At 35.9% G+C, this 23852-nt stretch overlaps 1 protein-coding gene and 1 long non-coding RNA gene across 5 annotated transcripts in view; one reads left to right on the top strand and one right to left on the bottom strand.

Moving 5' to 3' along the window:
* CASK (calcium/calmodulin dependent serine protein kinase) overlaps window positions 1-23852 on the bottom strand; it is a 199519-nt gene that overhangs the window by 107957 nt on the left and 67710 nt on the right. For all 4 annotated transcript variants that reach the window (XM_090123585.1, XM_031594591.2, XM_031594593.2 and 1 more), the window contains exon 3: window positions 7231-7336. In XM_090123585.1, coding sequence (XP_089979711.1) covers window positions 7231-7336 — 106 coding nt within the window. The remainder of the gene's footprint in view (window positions 1-7230; window positions 7337-23852) is intronic.
* Window positions 9129-22365, top strand: LOC149919962 (uncharacterized). Its single transcript, XR_016459604.1, has 3 exons — window positions 9129-9536; window positions 11767-11962; window positions 22116-22365. It is a non-coding gene; the product is annotated as an uncharacterized LOC149919962 (long non-coding RNA).

The following is a 23852-nucleotide window of genomic DNA, read 5'->3' as shown; positions in this document are numbered from 1 at the left end:
CAAATACATCCACAAGATAGTCCTTAGACTAGAGTACTAACTACAGTATGGACTGGTGGCATTTTAAGTAGGCAGAAGCATTTTCTTAGCCAGTTATTTCAGCATGTGATATCACCTTCAGAGCTAACAAACTCCACAAACTGATCACCAAACAATGATTGCACATTGCTGCATCAATATATTCCTCTCTAGTAGTTTTTCCTTTCTTCCTGAATATCATAAAGCTTGTGTGTATGCACAACTACTTAATATCACTCAGATAATAAATATACTGTGCAGTGCTATGCATAGTATCATATAGCAGTAACAGGGTCAGGTTCAATGAGGATAGTGTAAAACCGTATTTAGCTCACAGAAAAAAAAACACCTCACATCAACCTCCTTGTCAGCTCTCTCTTCCGACAATTTATTCCAGCCAGATGGGAAATAAAACTGAAACCTGAGCAACGCCTTGTGCTACAAAGCATATGAAGTGCACAATTAACCGCAATTAGGAGGTGTTATTTTTATGAAGCAGCAAAACGTTTCAGAAGACTACTGTCCCTCCAACCTGCTGGGAACTACTGATCATTAAAGATGCAGCAGCACACAGGGCTGTTGGCACTAAGAATAGTTGCAGAGACAGACAGAGTCAAGACTGTTGCTCCTTTACACTAACTTTTCTTTTAAACAAGGTGCTTACAATCAGAATGGTCTTTTAACATATATTTCCGCCACCTATGAATACATACCAGAATGCTTCATTTACAGCTTTTAATTGTTGGTAGCAGTTCTACCCTGCCCTCACCCTCCACTAATTTTTTTTTAATTAGTTTAAATTACGGTGATACTCAAAATGGCTACAGACCATCAGTGGTAATGTTTTAAAGCAACAGACTTAATTTTCAGAATAAATGTTTCTTCATATAAAGACAGGGCTTGCATCACCCCAATGTTGTTGAACTTTATCGGAAAATCTTATGAAAATACGTAGACGAGGTTGCAAAAGCAGGAGTCAGCCTCAGTTATGAAACAAACAAACAATACGACAGAAAATACAGTCAATTAACAGATTAACAACTCAGCAATATCAAAACTATTTCTTTGCTGCAGAAACTGAAGGACACATGTGACACATTAAGCTCCTGAGATATTTGATGAACTGATAATCCAGGAAACCTTCAGGCATTTTAATGCATATCAGCGTTAGGCATGTGAAAACTGTAGCAGTACAATGAAAATAAAAAACTGATCTCAATTAAAGCCCATTAAAATAGACACGAAATGATATATATATGCTGAAGATGCTGAAAATGTTCATGAAGTGATGAAACTACAGCACGCACAACCTGAAAGAGAATCAGTCAGTGCCAATAGAGGGCACTCACAAAGCTATGTAAACCAACTCGGACAATCTCTAGTATTCACAGTGAAAGGGAAAGCCACAGCAGCTCTGAACAGGAAGCTAACAGACATCTTCCCAGAATAACACATCTGAATTGTTTAAGGTAACAGTGCCAACAATGTCCCTCAATTTCCCATACCTTACTGTTGATTATTCCATAGTTTTAACAGGGTTCAGGCATGGTTTGGATGAATGTTTCTTTCACAGCTTTGATCAGTGCTAGCATACACCTACAGTGCTTTCCTACTACGCTGTACAAAACTGACGAAGAGTTGCAGCCTGCCCAGCAAGTTTACTCCTGAGTCACTTTCAATGCCAAAATCTATTCTGAGCCTGAGGCACTCTGAAGAACAGATAGAATACTCCCGAATTCTGTATCTTAATATTTAAGTATGATAGCTTTGCATTTGCAGGTGACCTAATAACATACAGCCTACAACTGTATTTATAGTTATTCCAGTAAGAATAACAAATAAAGGACAAATAAAGTACTCCCTCAGTAACATTCAATTCATATCATAGCGTAGCAGGTGATCTTAAGAGGATTAAGTAATTTCAAATAGGTAACCTGAGAAACAATTTACTACTGGTGTTTTCAGAGTAATGGTCAAACCTGATGATTAAGCAGCAGAAAAGAAAGAACACGCATGCTTAAAAAAACACTGGCTTTAGTGTTGGTGGTAGTACAAAAGAATTTACTTTGCTTGAAATCTTTAATCCAGACTTAAATCTAATGTGAAAATCTCCATGTCAGACAGAACCACAGGCCAGACAAAAATACTTTACAGCAACATTGTGTGAATAACTTCAGGTTTATGTAAACTCTTGAAAAGACAAGTATACGCTTCAAAATGTTATAATGGCTTCTATCAGTTAAGTTTGCTTAAAAGTGAGTCTTCTGAAGTTTTGCTAACATAACACAACTTAAAAATAAATAGCCTGAAATAATTAGTTACAATAAATGCTGAAATTTCAATGAAAATTTGGTGCATTGAGACACTGATGCAGTTTCTCTGCCAAATTTTGTTACTTACTAGAAAGGAACCAAAAATCCACCCAAGATAAATATCCTCTGACTTTTAAGGCTTGCCTTGTCACCAGAAAAACCTGCACAGACTATTGTTTTGGGATCAGAACTGTTGAACTCTGGTTTTCTGTTAACTTCTGTCCATCGAATGAATGAAACCAACAAATATCAAGCAAAGGTGAGATTAAAAACTGATATAGCTTTCCTCAAGCCTAAGCTATATTTACAGTCTCCTATCACTTGCTTTGACTGTAATCAGTAACTACTTCAAAGATCATCAGTGATGAAAACGAAATTGCATACCCAGACCAGGTAAATGACTAAACTTTGTGTTCACAAGAAACCAAGCTACAATACACTAAAAATGTGCACCACATCATTAAGTGAGAAAAAATCCTACTGAACAAACTTAATGTCAAAAATACCTGTCCTTAGATCAAAGAGTTTGATGCCCAGAATACTTTGTGCAATTTATTTGCCTTAAGGCATTCAAAATGATGGTTAGTCACTTTGGGCTCCTTTTCTGCCCTCAGGGAAAACCTGCACACATAGTGTGTAGAGATGCTTCAGACTTAATTGTTCAACAACTAAAGCTATGGCAGAGAGAATCTCTAAATTAATGACTTCTCTAAGTGCACTGAATTTGAAAATATTTCATTTCACTGGGTATTTTGAGCATTTGGCCCGAACTTTAGATTTAGAAGCACGTGAAACTCCTTCAACTCTTTGAAAGGGTAGATAACAGCAGGACAAGGGGAGATGGTTTGAAGTTGAAGGAAGGAAGATTTAGGTTGGATGTCAGGGGGAAATTCTTTACGGAGAGAGTGGTGAGGTACTGGAACAGGCTGCCCAGAGAGGTTGTGGATGCCCCGTCCCTGGAGGTGTTCAAGGCCAGATTGGATGGGGCCCTGGGCAGCCTGGTCTAGTATTAGGTGGGATGGTTGGTGGCCCTGCGTGTGGCAGGGGGGTTGGAGATTCGTGATCCTTGAGGTCCCTTCCAACCTGGACCATTCTGTGATTCTGTGAAACTTTATTTTTCTTTCTGTAATCTCAGAAACCTGTTTTGAAATGTAGAACTTCCTTCACTTTTATTTTACTTTTAAAAGTTCAAGCCTTGTTTTTATCCTAGATCATGTATTTTGAAAGTAAGGAAAAATAAAGTTACAGTAAAGCTGTATAAAAGATGAAGGACTACAGGTGAGACTACAACTACACTTAAAAATAAAACTAGAACAGCAATCCTAACAAGATGAAGTGAAATAATGAAAACAAGTTTTCACTCTGTAAGCTAAAGAGCTGTTCTATTTCACAGTACTGTAACTAAGTGGAATAGATAGCATTCCTTCCTTTTTTTTTCTTAATGCTTCAACAAAGCAGCATGATTCAATGTTAGCAATCATAATTTAAATGCTCATTAGCATACACTTATCACAAACCCACATGACTGTAAGCATTTAAAATTACTACTTTTATGAATCTGAGATTTTAAAACTCAAGCATTTTTACATATGTTAGCTAGATGAAACTGCATAGTTATATGTATGTAACTATATATCCAGCCTAACTGCAAAGTTATATGAGATTAACATCCCAAGTGACAAATCTTAGAATACACCATGAAAAGCAGAACACCTATGCACAGTGGTAGGAGAATATTATGTAAATTATAGAATAACAAAATCATTAGAGTTGGAAGAGATATTTAAAGGCCATCTAGTCCAACCTCCCTGTAATGAGCAGAGACATCTACAGCTCCATGAGTTTGCTCAGAGCCCCCATCCAGTCTGGCCTTGAAAGTCTCCAGGGATGAAGCTTCCAACCCATATCGGGGCAACCTGTGCCAGTGCCTCACTTAAATGACCAGATATTAAGTATCTGGAACTCACTCTGGAATATCACATCTGAGCTTTTCAGTATGAAAGGTTAAGTACTATCAGTTCAGATACACTGATTGCACTGAAGATAAACTGCAGACAATGTATTTGTAAATCTAGAACATGGTTTTCAGACACTTCAAATGGAGTATTTCCATTGTTTTAGAAATACTGCAGGCAAATGACCCTTATCAAAGTATTCTTGTTGATAAAGAGCAATGGTCATTTGAGAAACTAATAAGCAACAGAATACAAAAGCCAAAGCAACAGTTATACTCCAAATACAAATGTTTATTGCCATGTGTACAAACTACACAGCAAATATTATTATGTGACAGAGACAGCACTGCCTGGAATATTACATTATTAGAAAAAATATGAAAGAAAATAGATTTTCTATTTTCCCCATTTCATAAATCATAACTTGAAGATTACTTTCATGGCTTTTGGTGCTATAAAATGTTTCATGTACTTCCATTGGCTACACACTTGTATTAGGTAAAAGATCAGAATTAATTTGAGATTCACCATGGATCACTTGCTACAAAACTGTCAGCAAATAGCACCACAGAATAGGAAAGAAAATTGCACTCTATGGGAAGGACTAGAGCCAGCCAAATGTTAGGTGTAAGGCCTCTCTAGAGCAAGCAAGGTATCTCCTTCATCAGAAGGGGAGAGCTCACTGCCCTTCTGGGGAGCAACAGATGGGTGGCTGGGAAACTATCTGGCACAGGCACATTCTCCCTCTTTTAATGTGCAATAACATTAAATAATTTAATTTTATTTCAGTAGTAAGATTTTTTGGGATAGTGTCTGATTCTTACTCTGCACATCTATTATGGTCAACTGCTTATTTGTGATTTATTTACAGTTTCACCTAACAGCTAATGGGGACCTACTGGTGACATGTGATGGCTCCATTCTAAAGAACACTTGAATTTGTCTATAAATGCTGTTAAAACTTACTTTTTTGCTATTAAGCTTAATTGCTACTGCCCACATTCTACAATTCTTCTATGAATTGTGACTTTTTTAAATCTACTTATTTTAACAAAAGTTTTAAAAATTGGGCACAGACAGTACTTCTTAGCCCAAGCAGTACCATTTCTCACTTTCAGTAGCACAACGTGTCTGCTTATTTAACTTGTACCTTTTCATAACTATAGATTTCACAGATGTTCAGGGTCATTTTAGCAGCTACTCCATGTAGCTCACAGTTTATGAAACAGTAGTGGACCTATCCATCATTTACATGCAACTGATGGGACAAAGTTTTCGGTTTGATTATTGCATTTGGTTCATGCACTGGTCCTGAAATAATTTTCATGCGAAGAATCTGCCAGTCCACAAACAACCTGTTATTGGCAGGGCTTCTGTCTTCTCTATAGTGCAGTTGTTGTCATCCTCTTCTTTGTCATTTCAGAATAACTAGCCATCAATAAAACATACCTTTTTACTTCAGACAGAACTTAGTTGCAAAGCAGTTAAGCTTGTTATAATAACAGCAGAATGAATAGGAAGCAAGACGAGGGAAAGTAAGTCATGCACAAATACATAGATGCTTTGTACTAACTACAAATTTCTTATTATAGACATAATTACACAGTATGCCACTCTATCAAATTTGGACAATACAGCCTTACTTCACTAAAAACATAGTCTTCTGCCAAATCACATTACCAAAGCAATCCCTCCAGCATAAAACACATTGTGCCCACAACTCTTCCATTCCTTCCTACACTTTTAGAACAGGTGTTCCTACTATCTCATTTTCTATCACTGTTTGTTACAAAAGATTGATGCCTAGTAGTGTTCAGGGAAGACAAGCACATATGAGATGCAAAAAAATCATCATTCTTCAAATAACTTTGACTTATATTTCTTTCTCTTATGCAGCCTGAAGTCAGGTACAGTATTGCTGTAGTAACTCTCATCGTTCAGACCTGCTTTTTATGTATACAAACATAAATTATAATAGGTTTGTCATTAAAAAATAATTAGTTTTAATTTCATATTTCTAAGCTCCTAGCATGGTAAACAGAAGCAAAACCTATTTTCCATTTTAAAATCCTGTTAGTTGTCAGAGCATGTCTCCTCAAGGTGTACATTATTTCATAATAGGATAATGAAAGCCTCTTGCTCCATGTTTTGTGATTACAACACAAAACACAAAAAGTCAGTACTGAAACAAAACGTAGAGAGGAAAGAAAAAACTATTTCAAAAAATCTTTTGTCTATAAACTTACTTCAAAAGATAGCAGAAGAGTTCAAGCAACAACTTTTAGATTTACATCGATTTTTTGCTCTTCCCACCTAACTTCCTCTGTACCTCAGCAGTAAAACTAGCATATGCAAATTATTCTTAAAGTGCATATCTCAAATCAAATTCTTTATGTAGGGAACGTGCCAATTCAACCTAACATATGGGGCATGACATGGCTTGCTCCAACATATGAAGGTCAAATTCACCAGAAAACTGAAGGCAAGAAGAGAAATTGAGGCAGTATTATCCTGTATGCCCACAGACTGATAATACATATAAGGGGAACAGCAGAATAAGAGTTGGCAAGTACAAAGAAGAGAAGGAAATCTGAACATGGAAGATGCACAAGTTAGCATTCTGCATGTCTCGTTTTGTCTTTCATAAGATTCAATCATTTTTAACTCATTTTCTTGTGTACCATATTAGGGACATTGCAGTCAAAAATGAACAGCAGGACTGTCCTTATAAAGCCACTAAGCAAACTAGTATTGGCCACTCAGACATCAGGACAGGTTTTTGTTTGTTTGTTTTTGTTTTGTTTGTGACCACTTGCATATGTCTGAAAAGACTGTTTTCACAGCGCTCAGTACTTCGGAGCTACAAAACAAGCAGGTGGAAGCAGACATACTTTAAGGACTCTATTTAGTAAATGACAACAAAGGAAGCAAAGAGAGAAACTTACAACTCAAAAACCATATAAAGCATTCCATCTGAGCTGTATGTCTCCAGCAGTTCAACAATATGAGGATGCTTCAGCATGTGACAAATACTGGCTTCCCTCTTCAGATCTGTGGAAGATAAGAAATTAGTATATTAGCTGTATAGTCAAGCTGTTGGTTATTAAATAGTTAAATTTTCATTTTTTTATCAGAATCTAATGTTTGGAAAAATGTACACCTCTGAAATTTATAATATATTATTTAATCTTTATAAATTACACATTTGAGATTATATTTAATTGTTCTCCTTCAAAATGTTTTAAGTTAAACAACTCACATAGATCTCAAAAGGTAAAAAAAAATAAAGCTTAATCATCTTTCCTGATTTGACCAGTTAATTAAAGATCTAGATCATAATCTGAAGAACTGTATTGTAATAAGTTCACCTTAAATACACATAAACACACATATAGACACATATGTATATACACGCTGTATATATGCTGTACATATGCTGTTTTCATCCTAAATACCCTGTATCACTACAAAATTATTTCCAAATACGTAAGACAAGCTCTTTCTACACATTACAGTAAGAACTATTAAAATTTGAAGATCTAGAGTCCAATCCCTTTGCTTAAAGCAAGGCTTTGTCCAGCTAGATTTTGAACACTTCCAAGAATGCAGACCCTACAGCCTGCAACTTGTACTGAAGTCTGATTACTGTTAAACTGAAAAATATGTTTTCTTATATTTAAATTTCCTGCACTCCTCTCGTGATTAAAAAAAGAAAATCACAATGTATGAAATTACACTGACATAAATTTTAATCAACATTCGATAGCTTGCATCTCTGCTGTAAGTAAAAGGTAGAAAAGCAAAAACAATGGAGAATAAAGAGCAGAAGCCATTGTAATATCTCTCAATGCTTGAGAGATTTTGTTTTTGATCTAACAACACCCTTACTTCCTCTGAGCACAAATAAATCCTTCTTCTATTATAGAAAGAAAAAAAAAACCCTACAAACCGCATAGAATTAATTTTCTTTCCTCTTTAATGAAAATAATTGATATCTGTGTTATTTAATCTTCCTGAAACATTATTTTCTTCTTTTTAACTTACCATCAGTATTCTATAAAATTACCAAAATCTGACATGAAGTCTTGATGATTATATGGAAGAAAGGAAAATATCAGTCTGTAGTCTGAAGCAGATAATTTACTTTTCTGTTCACTTTTCATACATTTTTTCATTGTTGGAGAAACACTTACAAATGTATTTATGGAGAAATATAAAGGCAGTCTCTTGATAAGAAACTGTTTCAGTGATGCAAATTATATTTCAAGAAAGAAATTCATGTACACAGAGGTGAAATTCTATTATCTAAGAAAGCAGCAGTCTTCATGTCTTTCATTATCTAAAGATACTCATATATCTCAGTTTTTACATCACAGTTATGCAGAGGAATGACTGACACCATTCTGTACCATTTCGTTCTATCACTCTTAGGCATCTAACATTAAATGATTACCAGCTCCCTTTCTAGACAGTGAGGTTCTTCTCATCTTCCACTGAATTACACATCCAGTCTTTCCTAAACAGGAACACAGGTAAACATACTGAAGGATGTTTTAAGAAAGCAGCAATTCTGCAGATGACTATGATCTCCAGAAAATATGGCAATTTTATTTTGTCTCTTAGTGTCTAAGGATGTTAGCAGTACCACACTTCACCATGGTATCTGATACCTATCCTTATACAGGAAGTGAAAATCCAACAGGAAACCGCAGGAACTTCTGTTTTATTTATAGGTAAGAATTGTGTTCAAAGCAGTTTATTTTGACTGCTTACTCTATTAATTTATTGTGGTGCCTATATATATATATTTAGAAGAGAAGGAGAACTGTAAGGAAGAAAATAACACAAGCTGCAATTTACCTCATTCATCTGTGTAATATGCCACCAGTGAAACAACTGCTTACTGACTGAGTAACAGCAAAAGAGAAAGGAGAAGCAGAATGTGGAAAATACGGTTTCTGAGCACGAAAGCAAATGAACAGAGGTCACAGAATAAGGCTTTGGTAAGACTACAGGGGCTTGGGGCTAAGAGCAGAACAAAGCCTTATTTTAAAAACAGCAGGAAGTTGTTTAACAAAGGACCTATTAGAGAGGAAGAAAATTAGGTACAGAGACAGGCCAACACACACCACATTGATTCAGAGAAGCCACAAGTCAGAAAAGGGATGATGTATTATTCTGAGGTCCATCTGGACTCTGACCTAAATGTCAAAAGATGCTATTAAGAAGGAAAAGGAGAAAGTCAGAGATGGTGAGTACATCTCATTCTTTTCACTTAACCTACATCATCATCACCTGCTCATCCTTTATCAAATGCTGAGTTAAATTTCAACTCCACATGCTCCTCAAGTGGTAACTGAAATCCCAAGCAACTGCAGATACTTGTTCAGTTCTGAAGAGAATCTAAAACCAAGCAGAAGTTTGGGCTGCAAGCATGCGACCTGAGATGTCCTCAGAAAAATCCCATTGTTATCTTGTGAGTTGCCTTATTATCGGTAGCTTAGCATTCAGATCATCATATAGAATACTGTTTATTTCCTGTGAAGTTTTCTGAACCTCTATGTGTTTTTCCTGCTCATCCTGAGCCAAAACATGCCTTCCTCCTAACGCTCAAAAGAGCTTCAAGACACCTCAAGAATCTGCCAACCGATTAAGTCAGCTTTAAGGGGCATGAGCTGGCACGTACCATTTACTAATGATGGCATACCTTATGTTTTGAACGTTATCTTTCACTAATAAACTAATTTTAGCCAAACAAGCATATCTTACAGCAAGAAAAGCACAAGCTTTAAAAGCTTCTCTGCCAACACCATGAAATGTGTTTTTATGTACTTTTAGTGCTTTGTTTAACTATGAGTAAACTGCTTGCTTAAAACACTTCTATATATTTCATATAGTGAGAATGTGATTGTATATAATTACAATAGATACTGAAGCATTAAGTTTTAAAAGGAAATCAATTTACTTATTTTTGCATCAGAGAATTTATTCCTTTTTTAACCATCTATCAAAATCCATTAATTAATGTCACTGTAACTCAGTGAAGATTTCAAAAAACTTTTCATGGCTGTAAACTGCAGATAGCAACACCACAGTTTGCGAGCTGGTTACCTACAAGCATATCCCATTTTAATTTTGGATCAGGAACATACTCTCGATGCACATCTCCAAGTCATTGCATCTATTATCCTTTGATACGCATCCCACTCCAGCAAGACCCAACTAAACTGAATTATGTACTTCAGAAATGAGCTCGATGACTCCAGTCATTCAGGCCACACGGTCAGACTAGTCATATCTCAAAGTAAGATCTCTGAAGCATGTACGATACAGATGCTAGTACCTTGGTACCAACTGTTTCAACTCTGCAAATAAATTGGCATTAGTCTTGTAGTAGGTTAGCCTTGGCTAGTAAGTAAATTCTCACCCATGCTCTTGCTCATTCTTCTCCTACTAGCAAGATGAAGGGATTAAACAGGAAGAGATCAAGAAAGCTTGTGGGTTGAGATAAAGATGGAGATATTGCTCACCAGTAACTGTAGTCAACAAAAAAAACACATGAATTGGCAAAATTCATTTTTTGCAAATAAGTGAGCAAGGAAGAACCAGTGATGTTTCTGCCCCATACATTATTCATTTATTTCTTGCATGGGAGAATATTTCCCTTTCTCTTACCAAAAATGCAGTGTATTTGTGTGTCAGGTAGCAACAGATATCTCACTGAATGCTTACTTATCACCAAGTAATGCCTCCTGGCCTCAACAAGCAGTAAAAACTTTCCTGCCACCCCTGTCATGCATTTTGGGGTGGCTAACGCTCCACAGTAGCCAAGCTGATCTAACTGCTTGCTGTTTCTTCTCTTTATCCCATGCATGTTCTTGCCCTCTGCTCCACTGTGCAGCAGCCTAGAGCTTGTCATACCACACACCAAACCACTTTGGTGTTTTCCCATTGGCTCAGTGTCCCAGTGTGTGAAATGATCATATAGAAGCTGGCATAAAATCAAGGACAGGAATATGGAAGGAGGAAACAAACATGACCACGAAAGCCAGCACTATGAGCTGCTTAGGATGTTGCAAAACTTAAGTATAAGCATACAAACACACCTTTTGCTGCATCAACATCAAATCCTATACTTTATAATCTATCAGCTTTCAAACACATACAAAAAAAAAAAGAAATAAATGAACACAGCTCACAAACGGCCCTTGATACAAAAAAACTGGCAATTAACAGTTTTAATGCAATGTAGATAATCAATCTTCAGTATCTTTTCTTTTAAGGCTACTACAAAAAAAAAAAAAAGGGGTGGAGAGGTGGGAGAAGGGACAAAAAGAAAATGTAGTCAACATTTAATACTTAGAAACCAGATTGCATTTCCTCCATGCAGAAACCTTTAGAAATCTCAATTTCATGGAATCAAACTGTACAGATGCTTGTTAAATTCTGAATAACTTTTTTTCTATTCTATTCTTCCTCAGTGTTTAGATGTAAATATAAACGTAATAATGGACCTTCATGTTGAGCTGGATAGTCAGACACTTAAGAAGCCAGTTCTGCTCTAGTTCACACTCCGTCAGCTATGAAGAACACAAAATTGGTTCTCAAAAACCACTTCTCTCATAACTTCCAGTACAGCCACCAGACTTGTCTAGAATCACATATCTAACAGACATGGTAAGTTGGTTTGTGTCCATGAAAACAAAATTTCCCTTCTTTTATTCATTTCCTCATTTTTATTGGAATACAAATAAGCAATGCTTCATGTAGAAGATGATGTATTTGAATAATGAATCAACTTGAGCTAATAAGAAAGTGTTTAAGAATGTATGAAAGAGTATTAACAGCTGCCTATTACAGATAATTAAACACATTTGTTTCAATTAATTAAATAATCATTCTTAGCAACTTTTTCTAAAAGCACACCATAATCTTTCTCAAGCAAGAATAAGCCGATATCTTTCATCTGAAATTTTATACATTCTATGTCCTCAAGTTTTACTCTGTAACAGCAGGTTTAATGAGGTAGGAGAACAGAGGAAGAAGACAAGAGCAAGACTTCCTTAATAATTTTTCTGTTTTGTTTGTATGTTTAGGTTAACAGTCTATATTCCAAAACAGTGTTAGTGGTTCTCTTGGTTGCTCAGCAGCAGTTTCAACAGCATGTCAAAACCCAAGTAGGATTGTGATAATCAGAACTAGTTTTATAAAACCCAGAAATGAATTTAAAACAGAAGAAGGAGGGTTCTCTCTGTCAGGGGTTTGGACATTCAAACAGAAATGGAGGATTGCTGAAGATGGTTAGGAAACTCTTCTGTAAAATCACCTAAAACATTTTCTTTTTCCTATATTTATTCTGCTTTCAATAATTAATGAAAGGGAATTAGTCACTGACTAAGATATGATCAATCACATAATGAAAGTGCATTCACTGCTGATAACTATATTACACTAAATCTCATGTTGCTACCAGGTATGCAGCACTGCACAAAGACCTGAAACACCTTTCCAATTACCATAGACCACACTGTTACATTACAAACAGCAATTTTAAACACTTCATGAAAACACAATGAATTTTTTAACAGAGCTAAGTGTAAGGGTGTGCAGCAGCTGTTCTGTTAGAACGTGCTCTGAAACTTCTTAAAAAGAGAAAAAAACATAGTTAAAACAACGTGCACATCTGGTAAAAGAATGCTGCATGTTTGAAGTGACAAAATGCTCAACCACGAAGTTACAATGGCCTTCTTTATTGACATACTTTTTTTAGATGGCCTGTCTAAAAGCTGATAATTTCAGAATCAAGTCCTATTTCTCTTCCCCATGATTTGCAAGTTTTACAGCTCCAAGTCAACATGACTGCTCACAGATTTCTCACTAGGTGGCGACACAGTTCTTACTTTGATCTGGTCCGTACGCAACAACACAGAAGGTATCTGCATTTATTTAGCTGTAGAGAGCTTTCTGTTCGCCCAGTCTTACGCTGCTAATCTAGTTAACAATGAATTCAGACCTAAGAATAAAAACAAATGCATTCTATCTTAAAATAATTAAGATGCAGCCAGGGCTAAGCAAGATGTAGCAGAACCTTCTCTCCTGCAAGCTTAACGAGTCATTCCAAGCTGATGATTACACAGGTTGCCTCTTGTGCTGCACGCTGTGATAACTGCATTACACAACTGTAACAAATTTAAACACAGATGCTGCTGTAAGCCAGAAGTTTCCCCAGTAATCCGCAGAACTTAACAGCGATGTACTTACTGTTTTGAAGTCCAGCAAAAAGATCTAAAAACTTAGAGCTTGTAAATAATTTGTTGAAATCACTGCAATTTCTGCTGTTTCAAGTTTATACCAGATTACATGTTCTCATCCCATTCACTCCCACTCCCAGATTTTTTTTTTTTTGCGCTTCAGGAGTGTGCATGTGCACTATTTAAGTGTTCTCTTCAGCTGTTGGCTATGGCAATACAGGTATAGAATGACAGAATCATAGAATGGCTTGGGTGGGACAGGACCTCAAGGATCATCAAGCTCCAACTCCTAATAATATTTGAGACTGTGCTAAAAGCATCATTATCAAAATTAAATTCAAACTGGTAGAAACTTTCTACAGCAAACTTTGACAACTCTTCAACATCTTGACCAAAATTCTTCCAAGCAGTTCAGGTTAGCTAAAGGTTAGATTATGCGGTCTTTTAAATGAGTTTTCAGAAGAGAGAACAACATTAAATAAGTGCCCTCAAAGACAGCATTATCACAAAAAGAATGTTAATCATTTATAATTAAAGTTACTTGCTTACAATCCTCATATTTCCAGCTTTCATTTAGTTTGAAATGAGTTTTTTTCCATAGCTTAGTTTTTACCTGAACACAGTAACATGGAAGTTTACCCTAATAACAACAAAGAATCTCAATTTTACAGGAAGTCTGGAATCTAGAATACACAAAGGAAACCTATCCTTACCAGACTGAGCTACTCCAGACAAACTGTTCCTAACTCCTGTTCTAGGAAAAGTTAAAGGAGCCATGAGACTGCTGCTACTGAACACTATCATCCAGAAACAGAGAGCCCAGAGTCACCCAGAAAACACAATCAGTTGTCCTGGATGACTATCATGCAGACAAAAGTTAGTTGTTTGTTTGGATTAAAGCTTCTTTGGCCTACAATTCCTGGGTTCTGTATAAGCAACACTAAAATCAGTTGCTCACTGATATCAGAAACAGACTGGTGCATAGCATTAGAGTCCAGACAACCGAGGAAAAGCTGAATTGAAAATATCAATCTGCTCTGATGGAATCAATTCTACAATGCCAGGTAGCTCAGATAATGACAGCATTTTAGTTGCGGTAGCAAAACATGCAGGACAGGTTACTTTGAAGTTTTTCTCAGGTAATTTAATGCAAATTGCACTGTATGACGCTGCACCAGGCTGAGTACCCAAAGCTCGTTCCATATCAAACTCTATGAACAGAATCTACAATGCACTGAGGAGAAACATGCTGAGATAGATAACTATCTAACAATTTTTAAGGATGATATAAATTCTTGCTAACTAGGAGGTCCTGTAGAGTGGTGTATCAGCCTTAAAGAAAAAATGCCTTAAGAAAAACTTTACTCGGGTTCATTAACACACCAATGTCAGAAACAAAGCAGCAGCCATCTAAATTATAAATACGCAAAAGGTGAGTGTCAGGAGGATGGAGCCAGGCTCTTCTCAGTGACTTGTGTAGTTGCCATAGTCTTTTCAAGCTTCTGAAATCTGTGCCGTTCAAACATCTCTCTCCTTTTTATTCCACAATAATTAAATACTAGCATTTAAACTGGTCCCACAGAGCTCAAATTTTGTCATGTCACACCTCTAGGAATAAGGTTTTTACTTGTCTTGGATTGTACAACTGACAGGTGCAACATATCCGCATGAGGAATCCATCCAATGACAATTTTGTGAAGTAATTTGAACACTATTCAATTCAATTCAAGGCCATCTGAAAAGTATTTTCTTTCAAAACATTCACATGAGTCTAATGATATTAAAGGGACAATTCTTCATCAGTCCACATATAAAGAGTTTATTACCTTCATCTCACCAAAGAATTAAGACGACTGTACTGCATTTCCTCTATTTTCTGGTGACGAGTGAAGATAAAAAAAACCCCGAAATTCTTACTCAGCCAAAATGAGTTAAAAACAAAATAAAACAACAAACAGTTCAGTCAGCTAATTCCACCAGTGCAACTTAGAATTCTATCAGAAAGCAGGAGATACAGACTTGGAAGCACACTTGCAATGGTTTTTGACTAATTTCTGTGAATTTTCCAATGTCTCTGAAACTCAAGAATCCCAAAGTAATAATATACAGCAGCTTCCTTCACTGTTACAGGGTATTTTGAGGGAACGATATCAATCTATAACACCTTGAGATAACTAGATGTGGGTAATGGATTAGTCTTCCCTTTTGACAGAGCAAATTTTATTTTAACTGCTCACACTCATAGAAAACAGAATGAACATTATTCGTGTGTGAAGGAAAGGCCTGACCCAAATTTCTTCCGACTAACCTGCCCTATCTCATTTCTGCATGGTCAGCATGATAGCTTCTTTCTTTGGTATCCAAATGGTAGAGATGATTAATTAAGGCTAGAACAGGATATTTTAAATTCTGTCCACTTATTTTGCTCTTATGAGCAAAAGTAACCACAAGCTTGTATCAAGATTAAGTGGTCAAAAGGTACACCCACTCCTATCTTTTAGAGACTACCCAAGTAGAGCAATTAATCATAATCTGTCTACTCTGCAAAACAGAGGTCAGTAAGAAGACTTAAAGAAACAGCTATTAGGGTTAAAAGAAAGAACCAAAACAAAAAAGAACCAAATTTCATTTCCCTACAAGCTGAAAAAAAAAAGTTTAAAAATCTGTCTCCATTAAATATCACTAGGATAAAGAACTTCATTGACATGACAAAGTACTTAGAAATGTAAGACATAACACTCGCATAGGCCACCTGAATTAAGAGACCACTCACCCACTCCATAGTGTATTTAGACCACTTTTCCTGCCTACACAACAAAATAAAAACTCTGTTTAAACATGTCAACACGTGACTCACAGTCTGAGTACAGTACTGTCCAGATCCTGAAAATAACCTGAAGCATAGTTGCACAAGATGCACTCCTTATCCTTCCCCAAAGGAGAAGCAAATACTAGTTCATAGTCTGACATTCCCTCCTTCACTAATCTCTCCTGTCAAACAAGTTGTTCTCGTCTCATGCTGTACAACCATTTGAATTTTCCAGAACATTGCAGTAGACAGAGGAACATGAGACACTGAGGTAGGGATAGGAGTTCTCACTACTCCGAGAGAGGGGATGATTATCCGTGATTAGAAATAAAAGTCAAATTTGAAAACCCATGTGTTGTTATTCAAGTTTTATATGCATGGAACAATATAAAAAGCCAGTTCAAGTCCAGCAGAATTTATTAGCTTACATGCAAAACAGGTATGCTGCTTCAGGGCACGATGATACAGTACAGTATCTTCCAGTCAATACCTGAATTAATAAACAGTGATGGACTTGTGCTAGCTCTGTGCAAAGTCACTTAAAAGTCACAGTGACCCTGATTCTGAAGGATTTATTAGCCCAGCTAAACACAAGCTGTGGATATGCTAATAAACAGTCCCAGAAACAGAGTGGCAAGAAACTGATGCTGATATTTTGCAAAAGGCTCAGTTCTGGAATGATGCTAAGACAGAACTCACAAAGCTCGACAGATACAAGGTCACTGTGCATGTTTTACATATCCACATCCCTTCTTAAGCATCAAACTGTACCTATTACAGGACGTCTTTTTGCTTACTAACTACAGTACCCAGCCTGCATTTACCAAAGAAAAACAGTATTTGGCTGCTTAAATCGTCCTGCTATAAAAATCTTCATCCATTAACAACTAATTAGGGAAATAAAGCCTCAGAGTATAGAGAAATTCATACAGCTCATACATATCCCATGTTTTGTCACACAGTACGATAAATTTGGAAAGTCTGTTTGTAATTACTACGTAAAATGATTTTATAATACAAGAACTGCATTATAACAATCTTAAGATAGAAAAACACTGAAGCTCTCAACATTTTTTTAAACCTTTGAACCGTTAGCATTGAATCTGAACCTAAAGCTTTCCACCTTGCAATTTTCTTGAGATGTGATTCATTAAATCATCCTTCATCTTCACTTTTCCAAGTGCCACAGAAAATAATGAAACTGGAATCCTTTTAAATCTTTTCTTACCACAAGCAGTACTTGTCAAGTGATGCTTTTACTGTCTTAAGTACAGTCACAGACAGAAGTACAATGTGCTGCTAGCAATGAATATTATAATCAAAGAATGATAGCAACAGACAACAATGTCCCTATCATAAGGACTAATTTTCTAGAGGTTTTGCAAAAACATGTGCCTAAAGTTGAAGAAGTTATATGCCAGATTAAACTTTGAAGACAGTTATAATGGCCCATGAATTTCATTGAGAGCACTAAGCTTTAATTTACTCTGTATAGGTGAGAATGCAAGAACTGTAGAAATGTAACAACAATTTCTCCCATAGACTATTTTCTTTGTTTCACTTTTAACTGCAAATTCATCTTCCAATTCTCATAACACAGATAATAGTCACTTGACAAAAATGCCATATGAATGAAACTTGTTCCATCTCTAGACTGAAAATGGATTTTAATATTCAAATTATTACATGCACATATTGTTACAAGAAAGTTCAAAAATCTGCTTCTGCTTTTTGTATACACACATCCCTTATTACTTTAAGACATCTGCAGTACAGTCATTGCTCTAAGTTACAAGACCTTCGGCAAAAACTTATCTTTGAGTTGGACTGAGAGGAGTAAGTAATTAAAATCTGTTGAACAATGGTCTTGGCCATTAATATAAATTATCAGCATAGTATCTGATAAAAGGGGAAAAAAAAAGTTTTCTATAATCTTTGAAGATCTAACAAGACAGGGAGTTGCAACAAGAGCCAGCAGGGACCTGTGTAGTCATCAGGCTTAAGAAAAAAAGGCCTAAAACAGAGTTTGATTGTTTTTACAAGCTTTCTTGAAGTCTGATTACATGAACTATGCCATCCTTTTTGGAAACTGTTCAGATGGCTGGAATACATTACACTGCTTTAACAACACAAACAAGCCACCTGGCCTCATATCATTCTTCTGATACAGCCTTTGCGCAACAAACTACAGAGCAAATGAAAGCAACAATTTGTATTTTAATAATGAACAACATAAGTTATTCTACACAACCAAAGCCAGTCCTTTTTTTTTTGTTTTGTTTTCCGCGGTGTTACAACGGCTGTCACATTATTATGGAACCACATCAAAATGCAATACATAATTCTCAATGCCCACAAAGAAGTCCAAAACCAAACAGAAAGCAGGCACTAGATCATTCTAGATTTTTGATTTAGATATTGCCTAGGGACAATAACCCAGCTTAAACTCTGTGATGGTCCATGCTACCAGTGTGCTTGCTCTGCAAGTTGCAAAACAAAAACCAAAACCCTCAAAGTATCACTAAAACAGTTGTGTTTTTTTTTTTTCCTGATAGCATTTTAATTTAAGTTTGACTGGTTTATTCATTCATGATTGCCACAATGTACTAGTGACTGTAAACAATGAATATGCCTTTCTAAAAGCTGTCACTGTATCAAAACCAAAGCTCCTTTCTACAACATTTCTAAACACTAAAACAGAACATACATGATTTTATAAACAATATCTCATCACTAAAGATACTAATTTTAACACTAGTTGGCACTGCTTTGAACCTAAAATGTAGAAGTTTCCAATATGCATGGTATTTTTATATTAAAAGTCATAGAATAGTAAGTATTTGTTCCCTCACGTTGTTGCATATCTTGGCACGTGTATATGCATGCCCTCGGTCTTCAGACCAGCATTTTCAACCCTGATTACCATGCCGTGAAGCATTGAGTAGCTCTGTTTTAACAGCCAAAAATTCATCAAAAGTTGTTATGAATTATGCTCCACAGAATGAAATTATTAAATAAAACGGATTCAAGGTAGACATTTCTACTATGTTGTAAACGGTAAAGGAATCTGAAAGGAATACAGCAGTACTCTGGGCTGAACTCCAGCTGTACTTCCCTTTAATTAATTTACACCAGCATTACCTGACAGCAGCACATGCCCACATCTTAAAATAGGACAGTGAAAAGCAAGATTGGCAAAAACTGAAAAGAGAAAGAGCGTAGATACAGTGGGGCATGCGTTGGGGTGCACTAGGCCTAAGTATCCAGGTGCTGGTGGCAGGGTACCGCAGCAATGGCCTCCATGGTCAGAGATCAGGGCCTGCCCAGTGCTGGCCACAGCCAGCTATAGATGGCTCCACAACAGACCAAAGTGAAGCCAAGCCTATCACTTGGAGCATCTCTGAACCAAAGGACTTCACCTCTCCTCTCTGGCAACATATTCAAGAGAAGGCAGTAAAGACTTCAAAATCCCAGCCAAAAAAAAAAAAAAAAAAGGAACAAGTCTAGAGCAAGAGAAGCAAGGAGATGATTAAAAAGGAATAGCAGGAGAGAGCAAGGGCTGGAGCTGATTGTATGTGTTGTTACTGATGATCCAAAAACAGCAAACCTACACCGAATGAATGACCTTAGAAAACCAGGCAGTGTCCTTGAGAAAAGCCAATCACATGGATAACTTCACATCCATAAACAAAATGTGGCCAAACTGAGAAATTCCTTGTTAATGCTACCTTCTGCATGCAGTTTCTCCAGTTATTTTCCTTGCTTGTTATTTAAGACATAAAAGCCAGACAATGCTTATGAGCTGTTCAGGAAAGAACTGTGGAGCAACCATTGCTAGTTACAAGTGCTTCTATAATTCCTACTCCAACCCCAGTTTGCATTCCTGTGTTAAACAAGTCACTGATAATCGTTAGAAGTGAACCTCTCATTTGTTTTATAAGTATCCTAGACTGGTTTATTATCTCATACTCTAGATATATAATATACAGAAATATTTTTCTCTGAAGTCAGTATCAAAATTCCCAGCAGAATATTCAAACAACACTCGCATATGCTTTTCCCTTAACAAGGTGATTCTTTAAACGTGACAGCATTTTAAACAGGGAAGCAAGCCAATTAAAAAGAAATTAAAGATCATGAGACTTAGGGTACAAGATCTCTTCTCACATTTTTTCCCATTTTAAATGAAAACGGTTCTGTTCAGGTCAGAAAAGTACCAAGGCCATTACAAATGAAGTGGTAGGAATGTACAGTAAGGAATCTGGGTTGAAGAAACAGGACTTTCCCTCCCCCCTCAGCAGTAAGAAGCTGTGAAATCAGCTCAGCCAGCCTTTCTGAGGTGGTGAGGGAAGAGATGCAAAGCAGTGAGACTCACCCACACACAGCATAGACGATAACTGGCACCTAATAATCCTAGATGTTAGCATGCTGTATATCCAGGGCATAACAGTTTCTTCCCCGGTTTTCCTTTCTAAAAGATAAGCTTCTGAGAGAAAGAAATGGTAGGTGCTGTATTGATACGTAGCACTGTAAGAATAGACATTCTTGCAAAACTACAGCAGCAGCAGAGATGAAAAGCTTCTCTGTAAATACGTCAACCCTACTTGTCCAACCCTGTGCTGGAAACAGCAGCTCCAGTTTGTCATAGCTTTTCAAAAAGAACTAAGAGGACAAAAGAGAATACAGTGATGGCAACCTGGAGAGATCTGGAAACATGGATGTGAAATACATACGTATTTTAATACAATTCTATGTGGTGGTAACTCTGGACTCAAATGCATGCTTGATTTGGCAAAAGACAATAAATTTTGTGGCAATTTAAGCAACATAGCATTTCATAAGCCAGCTTCACTATTTATGACATTACAAACTAAAGTAATATTTACACCAGCTTCTGCAATTGTTAATTGTCACTGTACCACAAGCAACATTAAAGATGACAGATACTAAGAAATCTACAAAAATTGGTTCACTCACAGTAGCTCAAACAATGTCTTTTTAAACAACTTTATTTTGTCAGTCTTCCTGGCAAACAGAAGAAATAAAGAGGCTTAGATTTCATATTGCTGAATTTGCCAGTAGCTTTCTGTGGAATTTGGAATATATCTTAAATTCCTCAGTTGTGCAAAGTATTAAAAATAAATCCTTCATTATACAATTTAACAAATTTTAAAGTGTTGTGAATGAACAGAACATCACCTTTTTGCATTAATCTCATTTGCAATCAGGATTTTTCTTCTAAAACAACTTCAAAAAAGAAAAACTTTGACTACTAAATATTTTAGGCAAACTACATACATAGTAATCTTCTTCCCTACCAAGAAGCATGCCTTGAATCTTATTTGTGTACAAAGTGATTTTAAAATTCCATCTCCAAGAAAAATCTCTGCCATAAATTTTTAAGTAAACCAACTATACATCACAGTACTTTTATTTACACTACCAATTTACTTACTGGTACTGTGTGTATTTCTTGGTTGGATTCATATTAGGAAATCAAGCACATACTATACAACCTATATAAGTAAGCTATCCAGGTGTCCCTGATAAGTGCCTTCATTAAAATAAATGGCTTGCAGCTGGAAGAAGACACACCAGTAAGTCCTGTTTCAGAGTGCTAAAACTGTAATAATACACTGAACTGTAAAAATGGAAATCTTCTGCAGCCTTTGGCATAAAAAAATTGCTACGCCATAACCCTATGAAAATGCAAGTGTCTTGCAATGCTTAGTTAAATAAAATTTAATATTCTTATCCTTTTATCTTGTAGGTACTTAAGTGAACAAAGCATTTTAAAACCATATACTTTCTATTCCACTACTGAAAAGGGAGAATGACAGTTGTCCAGGTAAGTTTCTAGTGTCACTTACTAAACATGTAACAGTATTTAAATCTAGAATTATGTTGAAATTCAATGCAGCATACAAAATAAAACTGAATTCACATAATGTGCATTAATTAAACTTTATTTTTAATCTTAAAGTCAATTGTATATGTAATTGATTACTGTTTGTATCTTACTTTCTATTAAAATTATTAATATACTGGAAGACAGCTGACATGATAACATTTTACTCTGACACAATATGATTAGAATGGCAGATAAAATGTGGAAGATCTTTAAGAAACAGAATTAAGTTCATCATTCTCTTCAGAATCTTCAAGTCTTTGATTTATTCAAAATTGTATTCAACTCTTCATTGAGAAGCTAAAAATCATTGATACTCTCCTCTGTTAGTAAGTATCCTTCATAAACTGTCTTACAAGGTAGATTTGTCTAAGCGACAAATATTTCTATCCACTTTTGTATCAAGATAACTTGATTGTTCCTCTTAAACATTGCTTTCCTTCTATTGAAAAGATTTTCTATACTAAAAAGAATATAAGACATTCTTCCTGCAGAGCAATGAAGCACCTCTTATCCTGGAAAATACAGCTATTGACTGGCAATTTTACAAGTGGACTAAAGCCACTGAATGTCACAAGATGGATACCTGCACATTTGTGCAATTCAACATGTGCTAATTTTATCTAAATTATTTCTCACAATTTGCATACTGAAAATTCTTCAAGCTTCAGAAATGTTGAGCTTTCTTCTCAGACTTTTTCTATTCTTCCACACAATAACCTACTATGGAGATTTCAATTTCTACCTACTTTATGTATTAATTATAAATATTTTATGATACAGATGGCTAGACTGGAAGTTTCCACAAAAATCAGTGCCCACTTTTTGTAACTGCAGCATGGATCAAAACAGTCTGTCACTAGTCTTTTCTGTTACCATTATTTTCCTTTAATTTTTCAGATGGAAGACCAAATAGATGGTAGAAAGATTCTGCTATACGCTTCAGTTTTAGCAAATTTCTCTTATTGTAAGTCACAAGTGCACATTCAGTCAATTGATGTACAAAATTAAGAGCTTTTATTTACAAATATTGATACAACTTTCAGCAATTGATATCAACCACAGCACATGTATGGATATTATCATGAATAGAAATATACATCTTATCTTACATATCAAAAAGACGCCTTCATTTTATAAGCTATTACTTAGAAGGTCCATCAGTGTTTGCTAATGCTTCTTTGCTTCTGCAAATTTCCACTGCCTATAGGTCAAAACACTGTTCAAACATAATCTAGGAAAGGTACCAGTAGATGCAGAATAGCCCTAAATAGAATGTTTGTAGATCATTTGTTGGAAAATTAACCAAGATGATGAAGTTCCCATTCCAAACTTTTGCAAGAACTATGAAAAGAACAAAAGAATAGGAGACTGTAGATCACAAGCCTTGACACCGCTCTTTTAGAAAAAAGATTTTAGACAAGATTTTTACAGGATGTAAACTATCCCAGGCAAAAATCACAAAACTTAAAGACTGAATTTTTGCCAGAGCTTCCTACTCTACTGGAAGAACACACGTTTATCATTCTAACATGTAACGTATTTCTAGAATACTGATGGTGTACAGGGTATAATTATTTACCATATTGCAGTGACATT

This window comes from Phasianus colchicus, chromosome 1 (genome assembly GCF_987193195.1).
Source record: "Phasianus colchicus chromosome 1, bPhaCol1.hap1.1, whole genome shotgun sequence".
Taxonomy (NCBI): domain Eukaryota; kingdom Metazoa; phylum Chordata; class Aves; order Galliformes; family Phasianidae; genus Phasianus; species Phasianus colchicus.
The sequence above is the reverse complement of the archived record's forward strand: the minus strand, read 5'-3'. Positions and strand labels throughout refer to the sequence as shown.